A 17884-nucleotide genomic window follows, 5' to 3' on the forward strand; every position below is an offset into this window, starting at 1 on the left:
TCACCGCTAGCTCATCTTGGGTAGCACACCTGAAGCAATGGCGGTAACCGGTAGGTTCTACAAATGTGAAAACCGAAAATGGCAATTGCAAAGTATAATGGCAAAAAGTATAGAGATAGAATTGCTATACTCTACAATTATTTTCTTTTCTAAGCAATTATGAGTGGCTTTTAATTTTTTCACTTAGTAAAGTTAGCATTCACAAACACAGGTAAAGGTTTTGGGTAGCAAAGTCATAGTGTCAAACTATAGTGTCAAACAAGGACATCCAGTGCCAGCCTGGCAGAAACAACACCTCACCCAGTGGTGCTGTAAGGTGATGGAGTGCCCACACCTGCCTCCCCGACCCTGCCTGCCTACCCTCCCCATAACATGGGTGAAGTCTAGTGCTGGGGTCTCAAGTCTAATGACATATATGGAGTCCCTTGACTAGAAGCATCTCCTGAGTCCTTGGGCCTCCAGACTGGCATGGCCTAGGCCTCTGTGGGCTGTGTGCAGAGCCAAGAAGGGGAATGAGTATCAGCTTTGAGGGAAATCTGGCCTTGAGCCCTGACTGACAGGCCCCTCTCTAAATCTCATGTCCTCAGTGATGTGGGGGGCGAGTGGCTAAAATAATGGCTCAGGGACCTTCCACCTCTGATGATTCAATGACCTTTAGGATATTCAGTTGGAGAACAGAAACAGAATTGGCCTTTAAGATCACAGAGCTGGAACAGGCCTTAAGGTTGTTCATCTCAGGTTCTAAAGGTGCTAACATTCTATTAACATGTCAACTCCTACACAAGTGAAGAAAAACATAGCACACGGCACTCTGTTAGCAGGGGATGTGCTCACAAATGGCACTGGAGCTGCTGGATAGAGAAGGACTGCCTTTTTTTCTGAGTTGGAGGAAAGGAACTCAAACCTCTTCCCCATGACTATCCCCATGTAAGGTGCACCTGGTCAGAGCCATGCTGCCTGTGTGGAGTGGGGCTTTTCCTCACCCCACACGTGGTGTGCATTGAAAACTGCTGGGGAATCAACACAGGCCCTACGTTTGACTTCCGCCAGAATACAGACACTTTGTTCATAGGACAGTTGTACTGCACTGTAAACTGAAAATCTTGACCTCTCACCACAAGAGGGCTGGAATGCTAATTGCTAGAGCTTATCCTAGGTTGAAAATAAAAGGGCACGTTTGGCAGGGCCTATTTTTTTTTAGAGTGGTGCCTATACTTCAGAGATACTGAGATCACTTATTCTCCTTTAGCTTACAGTGAAGATGTCAGTAAGATTCTAAAGTGGAGAAATACTTTTCAAATCCCATGACTAAAAGTAAAGATAGTTTCTACCATTACTCTAGTTATCTGGCATGCTTCCCCCAATTCCCAGATGACGGTCACAGACTGCCTTAGACAAAGCAAGTTAGAGCTGACAGGGCCTTAGCAACCATTTTCTTGTACTGAACCCCTTCCTTGCCCCTTTGCATTACAAATCAAGAAAAGAACCCCAAAGAGGAGACCCGGTAGCTTGGCCAATGTCACAAACCACAACAAAAGACCCCACCCTTCTGAACTCCTACCTAGAATTTGTTTCTAGACGCAGAGTTGACGTCCTTATGGACTCCCCTAGCAGCCTTAACTACTATCTGGTACCATTATAATATTTACAGAAGTTTTGTAAATACCTATGTCAGTCCTCTCTTTTTACCAGATACATGCAAGAAAAAGTTTTCAACCTGTCAGTCCTGCCTAAAACTAGCCAGGATCGCCACAACACATATCCCTTTTACCCGCTTCCTGCCATCTTCCCAGACCTACCTCTTTTCATAGCTTGAGTTCAGGATGGCTGTAGATGCAGGTGAGCCCAACTATAGACCAGCAGCGTTCAACAGACATTTTCCATGATGATGGAAGTATTCTCTATCTGTGCTACCCAATACAGCAGCCCCTAGCCACCTGCCTGCTAGTCACAGGTGAGTACCAAACACTTGAATAGTGGCAAGTGTGATTGAGGAACTGAATTTTTAATTCTATTAAATTTTAGTACATTTAAATTTAATTTTAAATAGATATGTGGCTAGTGGCTGTACTGTTAGACAATAGGCAGATTAAAACAGGGTACCCGAGAAGCCAAAAGGCAAGTGATGGGCTGCTTGACTAATGAATCCAGGGTCCCACAAAGTCCTCCTACTGCAGTTGATTTGAGTTAGCTTGTCAAATACTTCCCAAAGGAATGTGTGAGGACAGATGCTAAGATGGGACAGATAATGTGTGGCTCCTCTCACTCTATAGAACACAATTTCACAAGACTGCTGTTCTCAGAGCTGGAGGTAAGATTGTAAACTAAACAAAGAACAGCATGTCACAACCTCACAGTCAGGAGCATGGCATGTGAATTTCCACAAAGGAAGAACACTTCACAGTTGCTGATGAGGAAGGGCATCAGCAGGAGGACCAGGAGTGATTTGTCCCGAGGTGGGGGATCCTGGTCCTTCTGTACTATCTTTTAGACATTATTTACTGATTAACCAAGAAAGCAACAAAAACCCATCCCTAAGTTAGGAATGTGCTATGGCACAACCCATCACAAACCCAACATGTAGTGCTTACATCTCTGACATGTCAAGAAACTGCCTAGCACTGCTCCCCTACGCCCTGGCTCTTTATAAATGGAAGCTCATGAGAGCAGGGAATATCCCGTAGCCTTGGACACCCAGTTCCTGGAACAGCAGGCCCTGGAAGCCTTTGGAACTCCTACTTGGCTCTCTTGGGAGGCATGTTCCTGGGGGTAGCCTGTTTACAGCCCTCTGTACCTCCTCCCAGAAGCAGTAAGAAGGAAAACTAAGCCAGCTCCAAGCACTGATGAGTTAGCTCCTGCAGGGAGAAGGTGGGTACTTGGCAGCTATCTCATGCCTGCTAGCCCCCCTGGCCCCTTATCAGCCTAGCCTGGATCCTTGGGCTTTGCAGTGGAAGGCCCTATGCACCTACCGGGACAGCAGTGGTCACTGGTAGGCTCTTACAAATATAGAAACCGTTGATGACAACTGCAAAGTATAATCAGTAAGTTTCAAATTTAACAAATTCATTAGTGATTTTAAAATGTCTTTTTCTGTAGTACCTTGACACACTCAACTAAAAAATTATGCCGAAGTTTTAAATCGTCAATTAAAAATGCACTGTGGTTGGGCCTACGCTCAGTAATATTTGAATAAATAAATGATTATTGAAAAGCAAAACATCTGTGCAGGGAAAGAGTTTGTGAAGAAACAAATGAAATTGAACTGGCAGCAGCACAGCTGCATTCATGTGGCTACAAATGCAGAGTCAAAGCACTCCATGTCCATGAACGCTTCCTATGGCTTCAAGAGGAAGTTAACCATGGAGTTCTCTCTTTTGGAAAAGAAGCCTTAAGACTGAAAAACATTCCCACTCGAATGTCATTTTGCTGTTTTAAAATCACACAAAAAATAATTTACAAGTGTCTGAATGCAAGTTTTTGAGAAAGTGACTTAGGTAATATTTTGCTAATGTTCATTTTCCAAAATGAAACTTTGTAAGCTGATTTTAAAGTTAAGAATGTATCAGCTAAAGTACAGCAAAGCAGCATGGTGGGCTGAACTTACTGGGTTGGGGCAGGGTTTCTAAAACATGATGCCTGGCAGGCAAAGTGCCCCTGGCCTCGAAGCCTATGTGTGTCTCTCTGGCCTTCATTTTCTCACTGGTAAAATGAGCAGGCAGGACTAAGCACATAAGGAAGCTAGAGGAAGATGCTTTCTAGCTGGGAAATTCTGTGGTTCTGCGTTAGAATAAATGATACACAATGTTGAAATCTGAGAGTAGGGGTTAGCAAACTATGGCCAAATCCAGCCTGTGGCCTGTTTTGCATAGCCCTCAAGCTGAGAAAGTGTGATAAAAACAAAAATAAAATACAAAGAAAAAAAAAAGAATATGTGATGTAGATGACCGTATGTTGCCTGCAAATCCGGAAACACTTACTCAGTAGCCCTTTACAGACTCCTACCCCAGATCATGGGCATTAATGGGAAGCCCTTCCCAAGACGGCAAGAAAGTAATTTTGCAAAAAAGGTTCTAGCCAAGTGAAATCCACTGAAGACAGCATTAGGAAAGCCTAGACAGTACTTCCTAAAGGAGAACAGAGGCGGCTGCTGGAGGCAACTGACTGATAACTAAGACAGAGATCTAGCTTTCCTATCCCACAGAATGGGCATGGTGGGAGGCTCAGGCAGCACTGCTGCATACGGGTTTGCAGGGCACGCAGTGCACGACTCTAGGAGACACCTGCCTCATCATCGTGAATGGCACCTCCTGCAGCACAGAGTGCACAGCTTGCACAGCTGAACTTCACACATGGTAATCTGCAGTCACTTTGGTAGGGTATATATTATTAACTTTGAAGATCTTATGTGAATGCACTCCCTTTGAGTTAATGTAACATGTTCATCAGAGCTCCCGTACCTGCTTAGTAGCCCCAGACATTTCATCACTCGGGCCTGGGCCTCGGCCTTGGCCCTGGCTGCTGGAGCAGTAGTGGTTGTCCGCAATGGTGATCTGTTCGTTCTCTTCGGCTTCTAGCTGGCTCTGGTTAAAACGCAGGGAACCTTTTAGAATGTCTTTGATCTGTTTTCAAAGAAGAAGAAAATAAATGGATGAGTTTGTTTTCAAATGCTAGCTGAATCTCTCAGACATTTAAACTAGCCTTGTCATCAATCATTTTTTATAGTATGAATATTAATGTTTTACCACAAGAAACAAATAGTAGGGGAAAAAAAAATCAAACTTTAGCAAAGCTGCTGACTTAACAGTGAGCAAGAAAAATGTCAGGTCATTTAATAGCCAGTTTTCACTGGGTAGGATATAGGAGTCACATACTTGGTAGGAGTCACATACTTAAAGCAGGAAGCACAATTTGTCTGGACACCCACCCCCACTGCACACCTTGGTCACTAAAGTGGCTCCACCCAAGCTGGACTGTTTATAGCAGGTAGGCATTTGGAAACAGCATATTCTTTTTCACTGAGATATATGTCCCATTTAGATCTTCAAGGCTTGGGTCAATGTGGTCCTTGAGAGTCTGAGGCATGGTATAGGTACTGATTATGACTTGCTCCAAAGACATTCATGAATTCATGGATGAATGACTGAACGTGATGCTGGTCTACCCACACTAGCTTTGGGTGAGGAACAAACAGAATGGGCTTGGTAAGAGAGGAAGGGGAGGTATGCGAAATGGAAAACCAGCATGAGCCGCAAACTAGTCAGATACAATTGTCAGAAGGAGCAGGGGCAAAAAGAGGTGGAAATGCAGAAGGGGCTCTGTCTGGGAGGAAGTAAGGGGTAGGGGGATGCTGGCTCTAACATCATGCTATTCCATGCCCTGGGGGCCCTCCCCACAGCAGGCGGGACGCAAAGAAATAGTGCCAGAACAATGCACATACCTGTTTTAATCCTGCCAGGGAAACCAGAATTTGATCTTCTTTTTCCAAATTTTCTTGTAATATCACATCTTGAATATTTACTGAAAATAGAAGAATGACATTTTATAACCAGTGCTCTGAGCATAACTTACCTGCTGCCACACCATAACTTCAGACCGGCTTGGGAAGTTTTCTGCCAAATCTCACAGCAACTATTTCCACAAAGGATGCTCTGCAAACTGTAGATGGTGAATCTGCAGGGCTGACTGGAGAGGGCAGCACTGGGCTTGGCACACGCAGCCTCCCTCCAACGTCCCATGAATGTGCTCTCACAGTAACAGATGTGTCTTCACTTCCAACCAGAGACCTGGGCACCTCTTGTTGACATCATATAGCCAACAGCCTGGGCCATTCATCTAATCTCTAGGACAGGCGTCCCCAAACTTTTTACACAGGGGGCCAGTTCACTGTCCCTCAGACCGTTGGAGGGCTGCTACGTACTGTGCTACTCTCACTGACCACCGATGAAAGAGGTGCCCCTTCCTGAAGTGCAGCGGGGGGCTGGATAAATGGCCTCAGGGGGCCGCATGTGGCCCTTGGGCCGTAGTTTGGGGATGCCTGATCTAGGAGTAAGCTTTTCAGCCAAGGCTTCCTAGATAGCCTCATGGGTCAATGATTTGGCCAGTTCCTTCCAGGTGACTGAAATTAATAAAGAAACTATCTTTAAGGATTTATAACAGTAAAACATGTTGCCATTTCAACATAATAGTAAAAATGAGAGGCCAAACTCATGGCACTACAGATTGCCATTAGATGACCATGTCTATGGAGTCTCCTCTAGGAGACTCAGCCACCACACAAGAAGTCTTTCCTCCAGACCTGATCTGAGGGACCCACCAAGCCAGCTTCTGACCATCAGGCTCAGTATCACACTGAGTTGCTTGACTGTCAGTAAGTTAAACACTCAGTGGTCCTTAGCCTTCCCTGTGCCTGCAGGATCCACACAGCTCTATCAGGAACTGTGGCGTTCTGAGGCAGGACTCTCAGAAGGAGCTGGGGTTGGGAGGAGAAGTAAAAGCCTAGTCTCCTGGGGACATACAAGAGAATGTGCTGGTGGAGGGAAGGAGGAGGGCACAATTAAAACACATTTTCAAAAACGTGCTGATAGACAGCTAAGTCAATTCTAATCAAAAAGAACAAACTGGGCCAGGCGCGGTGACTCAAGCCTGTAATCCCAACACTTTGGGAGGCCGAGGCGGGTGGATCACGAGGTCAAGAGATCGAGACCATTCTGGTCAACATGGTGAAACCCCATCTCTACTAAAAATATAAAAAATTAGCTGGGCATGGTGGTGCGTGCCTGTAATCCCAGCTACTCAGGAGGCTGAGGCAGGAGAATTGCCTGAACCCAGGAGGCGGAGGTTGTGGTGAGCCGAGATCGTGCCATTGCACTCCAGCCTGGGTAACAAGAGTGAAACTCCGTCTCAAAAAAAACAAAACAAAACAAAAAAACAACAAACTGGAGGCATCACATCTACCTGACTTCAAACTATACTACAAGGCTACAGCAATCAAAACAGCATGGTACTGGTACCAAAACAGAGATATTGACCAACGGAACAGAACAGAGGCCTCGGAGGCAACGCCACACACCTACAACCATCTGATCAAGCAATGGGGGAAAGGATTCCTTGTTTAATAAATGGCGTTGGGAAAACTGGCTAGCCATGTGCAGAAAGCAGAGACTGGACCCCTTCCTGACACCTTACACTAAAATTAACTCCATATGGATTAAAGACTTAAACATAAGACCTAACACCATAAAAAACCTAGAAGAAAACCTAGGCAAAACCATTCAGGACATAGGCATGGGCAAGGACTTCATGACTAAAACACCAAAAGCATTGGTAACAAAAGCCAAAGTAGACAAATGGGACCTAATTAAACTCCACAGCTTCTGCACAACAAAAGAAACGATCATTAGAGGGAATCAGCAACCAACAGAATGGGAAAAAAATTTTTGCAATTGCCCATCTGACAAAGGGCTAATATCCAGAATCTACAAAGAATTAAAACAGATTTACAAGAAAAAAACAAGCCCATTCAAAAGTGGGCAAAGGATATAACTTTTCAAAAGAAGACATATATGAGGCCAACAAACATGAAAAAATGCTCATCATCACTGGCCATTAGAGAAATGCAAATCAAAACTACACTGAGATACCATCTCACACCAGTTAGAATGGCGATCATTAAAAAATCTGTAGACAACAGATGCTGGAGAGGATGTGGAGAAATAGGAACACTTTTACACTGTTGGTGGGAGTGTAAATTAGTTCAACCATTGTGGAAGACAGTGTGGCGATTCCTCAAGGACCTAGAAACACAAATCCCATTTGACCCAGCAATCCCATTACTGGGTATACATCCAAAGGATTATAAATCGTTCTATTATAAGGACACATGCATATGAATGTTCATTGCAGCACTGTTTACAATAGCAAAGACTTGGAACCAACCCAAATGCCTATCGATGATAGACTGGACAGGGAAAATGTGGCACATATATACCATGGAATACTATGTAGTCATAAAAAATGGTGAGTTTGTGTCCTTTGTAGGGACATGGATGAACCCAGAAATCATAATTCTCAGCAAACTGACAAAAGAACAGAAAATCAGACACTACATGTTCTCACTCATAGGCGGGTGTTGAACAATGAGAACACATGGACACAGGGAGGGGAGCATCATACATTGGGGCCTGTGTGGGGGAACTAGGGGAGGGACAGCAGTGGGTGGAGAGTTGGGGAGGGATAACATGGGGAGAAATGCCAGATATAGGTGATGGGGGGGAAGGCAGCAAACCACATTGCCATGTATGTACCTATGCAACAATCTTGCATGTTATTCACATGTACCCCAAAACCTACAATGCAATAAAATATATATAAAAAATTTAAAAAGTGAGTTGCCTGTAAGTAGCCAAAAAAAAAAAAATGCTGTGGTAGATGCACCAATTTGAGAATCACTACAGTGAGTGTGTTCACCCTCCATTAACATCTTTTTTATTCTTTGCGGTGTTAAAAAATGCCATTTATAATGTCTTACATGTTACATTCTTAGTGACTCACTTAAGATTGTTCCCGTCTCTACGGGACTCCTAGATTCCATGCTTGGTCTCATAGAGCTACTAGGGCTAATATACCACTTCTCAGTTGCTCAATGCCCCACATTGGCAGTGACAGAGCCAGTGCACTGTGCCCTGGGCCTGGAGGCTCTTGTTCCAGATCTGTGCACACAGGCTTCTCTTTACTGTTCACCTTTCTGCCCCAGTGTTGTCTCCTCAGAGCAGCCTTCCTGCCCACCCAGACTAAAGAAGCCCCCAAATCACTCTCCAGGCTCTACCACACCATCTATTATACTGTATTTGTACGCACTTGTCATTGTCTGATGCATGTATTTGCTGGTTTATTCACTGTCAAGCTCCCCCTAACAGGGTATCAACTCCAAGATGTTCTTGCTCAGAGCTTTATTTCTAGCCCTCAGAATAATGCCTGGTGCATTACAGGTACACAATAGGTATTTACTGACTGTTGGAATGAATTAATAAATGAACATGAAAAAACATGCTTGGAACTTGCATATCAGAACACTACTATTCTAAATATTTCCAAAAAAGTATTTTCAGTAAGGGGCAAGACAAAGACTGATACCATCAACATGCTTCCAGCCTGAAAACTTAATAGAATCTTCAATAAGAATAAATTCATAAACCAGGTAATAAATCCTCTTACAAAATGTAGCAGAAAAGCAACAGCTTTCATTTGTCATGAAGACTTGACTGTAGTTTTGGCTATTAGAGTGGCCTACTCCAAAATAAGAAAGCAGGTTGAATGCGAATGGAATGACAGATATAATTAGAGAGCAGATGTTTTTTGTTTCCTTAAAATCCTATAACCATTTGTTCTCTCTCAATAAAACAAAACAGAATCCACTCAACAAAGCGTTAACAATAAGCAACTGCAGAAAATCAGCAAGAACCAGTTACGTTAGGTCTTCTAGAGAAGCAGTCCCCAACCTTCCTGGCACCAGAGACTGGTTTCATAGAAGGCAATTTTTCCACAAACGGTGGGGGAAATGGTTTGGGGATGAAACTGTGCCACCTCAGATCATCAGGCACTAGAGTCTCACAAGTGGCACACTTGATCCCTCACATGCACAGTTCACAATAGGGTTTGCACTCCTACAAGAATCTGATGCTGCCTCTGATCTGACAGGCGGCAGAGCTCAGGTGGTAATGCTGGCTCACGTGCCCCTCACCTCCTGTTGTGTAGCCCAGTTCCTAACAGGTCATGGACTGGGGGTGGGGACCACTGTTTTAGAGGATTGAGAAAGATGACTTTGCAGGACTGCTACAGCTTTTCAGGTTGAGCTGTGAGGGCGTGAAGGTGGGCAGAGGCAGCATGGCACATAGCACTGGGTACCTGGAAAGGGAAGTGGATTTTGCCTTTGCCGAGCTGAGAGGTGGGCTCAGGTTCCCAGCTCCTACTGGGTAGTTGAGGGCAGCAAGGGGACTGCTCTCAGGTCCCCAGAGGAAGCTTAGCCGGTGGAGTCAGGAGCATTAGGACACTTGAAAGAAGAATAGGGGGCTTCTTGGGTTAAAGGAACTAAAGAAAGTGCCCCTGGAGGTCACAAGCACAGAACAGAGGCCGGCACAAAGCGGGAATCTGCAGAAACCAAAGTGAGCTTTCCTGCTGCCCTGACTAGATCTTTGTCTCCTGCGTGTCCCTTGATAGTCTGCTGTGGAATGTATCCTAAAACAAAAGATTTGGCCAAATTGCCTGGTTTCTGCCCCCAATGTAATAGTGGGGCTCATGGCCAGCAGCCAACAAGGACCAAAGGCTTTTAGGTCACAGTCTATGGGCACACAGGGCAGTCAGTGGCTCCAGTGGAAAATGAAACCCAGAAATGTACAAGAACACAAAGCTTTCTTTAGAGGAAAGGACCTAGAAGGCACCCAGAAGCTCTTCCTCAAACACCAGAGAGACATGTGAGCCCATCCTAGAAACCTGGCACCATCTTGGCACCACAATGCAGCCTACTAATCTTGTCCTGCAGGCAGAATACAATGCTCTGGCCTGATGTGCAACACAGCTGTGGAACGCAGTGCAGAGTGGGTTCACCCAAGTAGAGGGAAGAACTCAGAACTGTAGTATCACCACCAGCATACCCTCATCCTGCAATTCCTTAGCCTTTATTTATGGATGGAGTCAAGGACCACCTTTTAGGATCTGGGGAAAACCAGGAACTTCTTCCCTGAAAACCCATGTACAGATGAACTGTTCTCTTAATTTCAGGGATAAACATTTGTTTTAATCAACTAAGCTGAAGAGGCTGACTTTAAGAAATCTAGGGTAAATCCAAATTAAAACAAAAGGGCACCTTCAGAGGCTGTTAAATGTTCTGAATACAAGAATTTACACCTTACTAAAAGTACTGACCATATAAATACATTCCCTAACAGTTCCCCTATATAAGGTAGCATTTACAAACATTCTACTTACATATAACCTCCCAGTAACCAATCTACTGTTTTAAGTAAGTTATATCTGCATGCAAAAGTAGAAAACTATGTCTTTCCATGACTTAAAATGTTCACATTTCCAACGTAATACACAATTCTCCTACTAGCTAAAGGCACAATAAGTTTTGCTATAAAGGCTCTTTCTCTTTGTTTCTGTGTAAAAGGAAGATTACATTCTTTATATTCTCCTTACATTTAAGTATTATAAATGTTGGAGCACTGAAACTAAAGGGGAAAATGTCACATAACTAACCACTTCGGTGGAAGTTACACACAAAAATCTCATTCACATGACAATCCCATGGTGATGCCACTATTTTTAATGAAATGTCGGTGGCACAAAAATAGATCCCTAACTCTAAGGGTAATGAAAATGGTAAACAAACTACTTTTTCAATTTCTTGAAAACTTTATTTTTTTTCAATGCGAGAATAAAAGTGTTTTCAACTACATGTTTTAAATGGCTGGTGCAAAGGTAACAAGCCTTATTTGGTGGTGGTGGAGGGGGGATGGCGGTTAGTGAGTGGAAAGGTGACAAAAGCAGAACTAAAGCAGAACTAACATCTACGTGTAACAGAGATGGAACTGGGCAAGGCATTTAACTTCCTTGTGCCTGAGCGGTAATAACAGCACCCTCCTCATAGGGTGACTGTGAAGAATCAGGGAGACAGCACAGGTCAAGTGCTAGCACCACACCCAGTCACTATGGAAGCTCCACACCCAGTAGTTCTCATTTCTATGTGCCACGTTGCCACACTGACTATCTCAACAAGCCTTCTAGATGAGAACTGTCAATATATTACAGAAAAGGAAGCCAAGGCCAGAAATCCCAGGTTCTGTTATTTGAGGTCTTACGACTTGAAAGTGGTGGAACTGGGATTGGGTTTCAGATCTTTCAGACTCCTGAGCCCCACGATTATGTGTACGGCACTAATGAAGGGACCAGAGATATGAAGAGGTACAGGATGGGATATTGGCACCGACTGTATTCTGTGGTGGAACTGACTGAAGTGAGGTCAGCCAGAAACAGGAAGTCAACTACATGTAAAACAGACAGCACAATCATTTCTATGAGCATTTTGGAGCACTGGCAATGGTATCAAAGGGCTTGGGTTTTGATGACCTTGAGATGTGATCTTTTATATGTCACTAAACCCATCAGTGAGATGGGAGTAATACCCATCTCAGAAGGTTGCTGGGAGGATTAGATGAGATAATCAAATTTCTGCATATTGTCTTGAAATTACTGCTAGTGCTTACTATGTTTCCTCCTCCCTTGGTACCTTAAATATTCAGATATCTGGATTCTGTTTTTTTGAGGCTTTCTCATCTCTGATAGGAATTTAGTTACCCTGACCTTTAACAATCTCATATAAGGGACTGTAGTAGACTCTACAGAGGAGCTATGCATGCTGTTATAAAAGAGACGTGCGATTAAGGGAGGTAGGCCCAATGTGACGTGGCTGAAGAGGTGGCCATTAGTCAGAGGGGCAGACCTGTCAATTGCCACTACTGGCTTTTGCTGACCACTGACAAAGGGATGTCAGCACACAGCGTGTGTGCCATAGTTGTCCAAACCCTACGAGAAGGCATAAAATTCATCATGCAACCTCCAGTACATGATGTGTATCTCTGCGTGTCCTTGCAAATTCATTCCCCCTTCTAGAAGTCCCTCCCATCTTCCCTACCGTGACATGTCCTGTCTTTTCTTCAAAGTCCACCTCAAACTTACCACGTCTAAGCATCAGCTTGCTATTAGCAGTCTTCTCTCCAATAGCACTCAGTTGTTGGGTCCCTCTTGCTTTATCTCTCACTCTTGGAAAATAATTCAATGATAAGGCTCAGAGATTGAAAATTTCCTGAAACTATACTGTTCTACCTTTGGTGCCACGTTCTAAATATGTTGCCCAAGGTGTTCGGATTCTAAGTATGGTGCTCTATTCACTGTATTCATATCACTTTAAAACCCCACTGCTCCTTGCTAATGTTTCTGAAATCACTAGCACTCTGGAGGAGACCCTGCTTTTCTTCATGTGAAGCTATGCATCACTGAAGGTATTCCTGAAGAGATATATTCTCTCTTGTTCTCTCTCTCCCTATCTGAAGTTTTACTTACCTTTTCCATATACATTGAACTCAATTTCAGATTATCACTCCCCCCCTCACCATTCCCCTAGAACCTGATTTTACATGAGAGAGCAGGTAATTGGCTAAGTGACCAGTGTGAGGCAAGGGCCTTCCTGCTAGCATCAGGGCTGATTTTTATCCCCTAAGGAATACAAGTAGGTGAGATATTTCCCAGAAAAAGATTTAAGAGATACTAAATGATTAACTAGATCTTAGGTGGAGAAGCGGTAGGGGCAGGTGAAGAGAAATAACATTCATTGATGGTCTATTAAGAGCCAAGTTAATTTTCTAAAAAAGCAAAATGAAGAAGACTGCACAGAAATATAATCAAGGATCCTCTTTGGCATCCAGCTGCCAGAATGGCTGAAGACCCAAAACTTGGCACTGGGAGAGAAATGTTACTTAGGAAAATCTAAGGGTAAGACTAGGCAAATATGTGTATTATACTAAAGACAATTATTAAGGCCAATAAATAGTTCTTATAAGTGGACTGAGTAAGCTTGGCACAGAGTTTTGAATCTTTACTGATCTCTACTATTTGGCATATTATTTTCCTAGCACTTATCATCCTGTGTGCCAGAGAGTAACATGGAAGCATGACACCTCCCAGTAAGGTCTGTCATAATCATGATACGGCTATGACCTTAGGGTCAACCAAAAAAGGGGACTTCACATATATTTTGAAACTTGAAAGGTCTCTAAGTTCCAGTAATGGTTAGAAGCCTTTGCCAGAATATGTACTTCTAAAAATAAAAACAGAAACATAGCTGATGCCTTAGTAATATGAAATAATCTGGGGTTTTGCCATCATGCCCTCATTTGGGAGCTGTGAGATAGGACAGCAGTTTGGCTATGACTGCCCTAAAATTGCATAATTTAGTCAAATAAGACTCTTTGAACTGGGCTTAAGATAAATATATTATGTTGTAAATTTCAGGCCATAAAGGTTTTGCTGACATGAGGACTGAGTGACAGTTAAGTGCCATTCTGCAGCTAGAATGTAAACATGATCCAAGGCAATGAACATCAGTCTTTAAATCTTGGGCTTCACCTCCCCTTGCTCATATGCTCTGGTCCTCAGCATGAGACGCTCATGGTGACCACAGTCCTTGAGCTATCAAGCTAGTCAGCCTGTTTCCACAGAGATGAGGTATATGGGTTTTCTGGTGATTGGATCGTTAGCTAGAGAGAGTTGGGATTGGAGAACATGGAGAGGCAGCCTGGTATGAAAGGGTGAGAACAGGCTGTAGGATCAGACAGAGCTGGGTCTGAATCCTGCCAGGTTCTGCTATTACCTCGCTGTGTAACCTCTCACCAAGTATGCAGAGCATGCTGAGCTACAATTTCCTCCACTGCACACTAGGGATACTCTCACTCAACTTGCAGACTTACTGGGAGATTAGAGATACTGTTTGTGAAGTACCCCGCACTCAATCTGGCACATAGGAACTAATGGCAGTTGCTATCATATGTGTCAATTATATAAGCTTCATCCTTATATAAATGTGGTGTTAAATGCTCTACCATTAATGAAATGACACAAAAGACATTTGCCCCTTTCGAATTGGGAAGGCTGGTGAGTTTAGTGTATTTTGGTCTTCTATAGTAAAGTCTTGTCTTCATAGCAAAGCTGCCAAGTATGACATAATTGTTAGAAATGACCAAAGTTTTATTTGGATATTAAGCTAGAAACCATCATTCTCAGCAAACTAACACAGGAACAGAAAACCAAACACCGCATGTTCTCACCCGTAAGTGGGAATTGAACAATGAGAATACATGGACACAGGGAGGGGAATATCACACACTGGGGCCTGTTGAGGGCTGGGGGACTAGGGGAGGGAGAGCATTAGGAGAAACACCTAATGTAGAAGACGGGTTGAGGAGTGCAGCAAACCACCACGGCATGTGTACACCTACATAACAAACCTGCACGTTCTGCACATGTACCCCAGAACTTAAAGTATAACAACAACAACAACAAAAAAAAAAAAAAAAAAAAAAAAAAAAGAGAGAGAGAGAAAGAAATCCAACAATCTTATTACTAACCAGAAAAGTCTCTTTCTCCCTGAATTAGAATAACGACATCACTGAAAAGCTAGAAGCCTAAGTGAGGATTGCCTTTAGTGGGAATGCTACCCACTGTGGGATTGCTACAATGCTGCGGCAGCCACCGGGAGCCACAGTGGTCACCCTTCAATACAGCTTGCAATATCTACATCCAGCAGTTAAGACAGAGAGAGAAACCAAAATGCTGATACACTATGAACTCAAAGTAAATTTACCAAAGATGACGGACTTGGAAGAAAGAAGAAAAATAATTCAATTTGGGTTCCTTCTGTGGAAAAGCATATAAGAAAAAGGGAAAGAAGCAGAAAATGGAAAGCAAAGTGATGGAAGTTGGACAGTCTGTACTGAGGCCCTGTTACTGGAGTGGTGGCATCCTGGCCTGAAGAGGGATAAGCTAGTGTGTAGTTTGCTGATTTTTGACATAGGTATAGGACTGGTATAAGAAAGACGCTGACCACTTGTTGCAAGTCTTCCAATAATAAAACCGGGGGAAACAACTTCAACTAGAAAAAGGTGATAGAGGCTGAAAAAAACTTCTGAATTTCAGAGTATTGCAGGCTGCATCAGAATGCTAGGGTAGGTAGTGAGCTCTGCCCACAGAGTTGAGGTGCACACATGCTTGAAGCATGGGGTTATGAATATGTTAACAGTTTAGGAATATGACTCACGTCTAAATAATTTTAAGTGCTCTTACTCCTTACTGCTCAGAATCTGTCAAGGGCCAGGAATCTAAGGTCATTCGAAATCTGTTAGAAATGGAGAACTTCAGGTCCCACATTAGACCTACTTCACTGGAATCCTATCAAGGTGGCACCTTAGTTTTTTTAATTTTTAATTTTTGTGAGTACATAGTAGGTATGTATATTTTTGAGTTACATCAGATATTTTGATACAGGCATGTAACGCATAATAATCACATCAGGGTGAATGGGGTATCCATCACCTCAAGCATTTATCCTTTGTGTTACCATCATTCTACTCTCTGTCCCCATGAGTTCAGTCATTTCTAGTTCTATCCATGTTGTTGCAAATGACAGGATCTCATTCTTTTTATGTCTGAATAGTACTCCATTCTTCACGTGTATCACATTTTTTTACCCATCTGTCTGTTCATGGACACTTAGGCTGCTTCCAAATGTTAGCTATTGTAAACAGTGCTTAAGAAAAAATATGGGAGTGCAGGTATCTCTTCAGTATACTGATTTCCTTTCTTTTGGTTATATACCCATGAATGGGATTGCAGGATCATATTTTTAGTTAGCTTAATTTTCAGTTTTTGAGGAACCTCCAAACTGTTCTCCATAGTAGTCCTACCAATTTACATTCCCACCAACAATGAACAAAGGTCCCCTTTCATTTATTTTTTTAGAGACAGGGTCTTGCTCTCTCACCTAGACTGGAGTGTAGTGGCAGGAGCATCCTCCACCCCCTGGTACAAGTGATCCTCCCAGCTCAGCTTCCTGAGTAGATGGGACTACAGACAGATGTCACCATGTCCAACTAATTAAAAGAATTTTTTTTTTTTTTTTTAAATAAAGACTGAGTCTCACTATGTTGTCTAGGCTAGTCTTGAACTCCTGAGTTTAAGCACTCCTCCCTCCTTGGCCTCTGAAAGTGCTAGAATTATAGGCATGGCCATGCTGGTCAGGGTTCCCTTTTTGGAGACATCATCTTGGTATGTTGCACAGGCTGGAGACAGTGGCTATTTACAGTCCGGATCACAGCACACAGCACACTGGAACCTCAAACTCCTGGCCTCAAGTGATCCTCCCACCTCAGCATTCCCAGTAGCCTCCAACATCGGACTCTAGAATCTTCATTTTTAACAAGATCTTCAGGTGAAGTGTATCCTTTCCTCCAATAGAGGACTCTGCTACCCACAATAAAAAGCAGTATTTAAAATTCTTAAAATAATCATGAAACTCTTTCCACAGCGTAGCTGACAGAGAGAAAGCTGTCTGATGATCACATTTTCTTTCTCACTTTTTCAAATGTCATTTGTTAATTGCCTTATTGAACATTTCCAAAGATATTCATTGAAAGTTGTTTTTATAAACAACAGAAAATTAGATTTATAAAGTTCTTACTGAGGCAAATAAACTGATATTCAAAACTGGCCTCTTTTTCAGCTAATTCATGCATAAATATTATGACAAGTACAGAATCAGTTATGATGGGTGCAATAAAATAACATAAGATTTGAAATCCTGATACTGATTCAAGTGTGGCCTCAGTAGACTGATCAGTGAAAGAGAAGCCAAGCACTGGATTCAGGTCTGGACTCCCACTGCCAGCTAGCTGGCTGTGTCACTCACCCTTCCTGGGCCTTGGCTTCCTCATCTGCAAATAAAGAACAACTACGTTGATTTCTAGGGCTTTTACATCTTTAATATTCTAAGATCCTATGAGCTACAGTACTCTCAACAGGAGCATGGGAAATCAAATTCTCCTTAATTAATTTTATTTAACCATCCCATTATCTGTATGACTCATCAATGAAAGGCCAAGCTGCTTGAAACCAAGGTGTCCAAATACCAAACAGATGAAACACCTCCATTTGGAGCAGGCAGGTATGGGCATCAGAGCCCAGAAGGATGAGCAGCTCATGTATTCCCTGTAAACAGCTGGCAGCTCAGCCCAGCTGCTCACAGATCAGACTAGCGTAGGTTGCTCACCCACGTGCA

General features: G+C 43.1%; 1 protein-coding gene across 13 annotated transcripts in view; it reads right to left on the reverse strand.

The window, feature by feature from the left end:
• Positions 1 to 17884, reverse strand: part of TBC1D5 (TBC1 domain family member 5) — a 584223-nt gene that overhangs the window by 43794 nt on the left and 522545 nt on the right. For all 13 annotated transcript variants that reach the window (XM_074405700.1, XM_074405701.1, XM_074405702.1 and 10 more), the window contains 2 exons: positions 5438 to 5517; positions 4458 to 4619 (listed from right to left, as the gene is read on the reverse strand). In XM_074405700.1, coding sequence (XP_074261801.1) covers positions 4458 to 4619; positions 5438 to 5517 — 242 coding nt within the window. The remainder of the gene's footprint in view (positions 1 to 4457; positions 4620 to 5437; positions 5518 to 17884) is intronic.

Source organism: Saimiri boliviensis, chromosome 9, assembly GCF_048565385.1.
Source record: "Saimiri boliviensis isolate mSaiBol1 chromosome 9, mSaiBol1.pri, whole genome shotgun sequence".
Classification (NCBI taxonomy): domain Eukaryota; kingdom Metazoa; phylum Chordata; class Mammalia; order Primates; family Cebidae; genus Saimiri; species Saimiri boliviensis.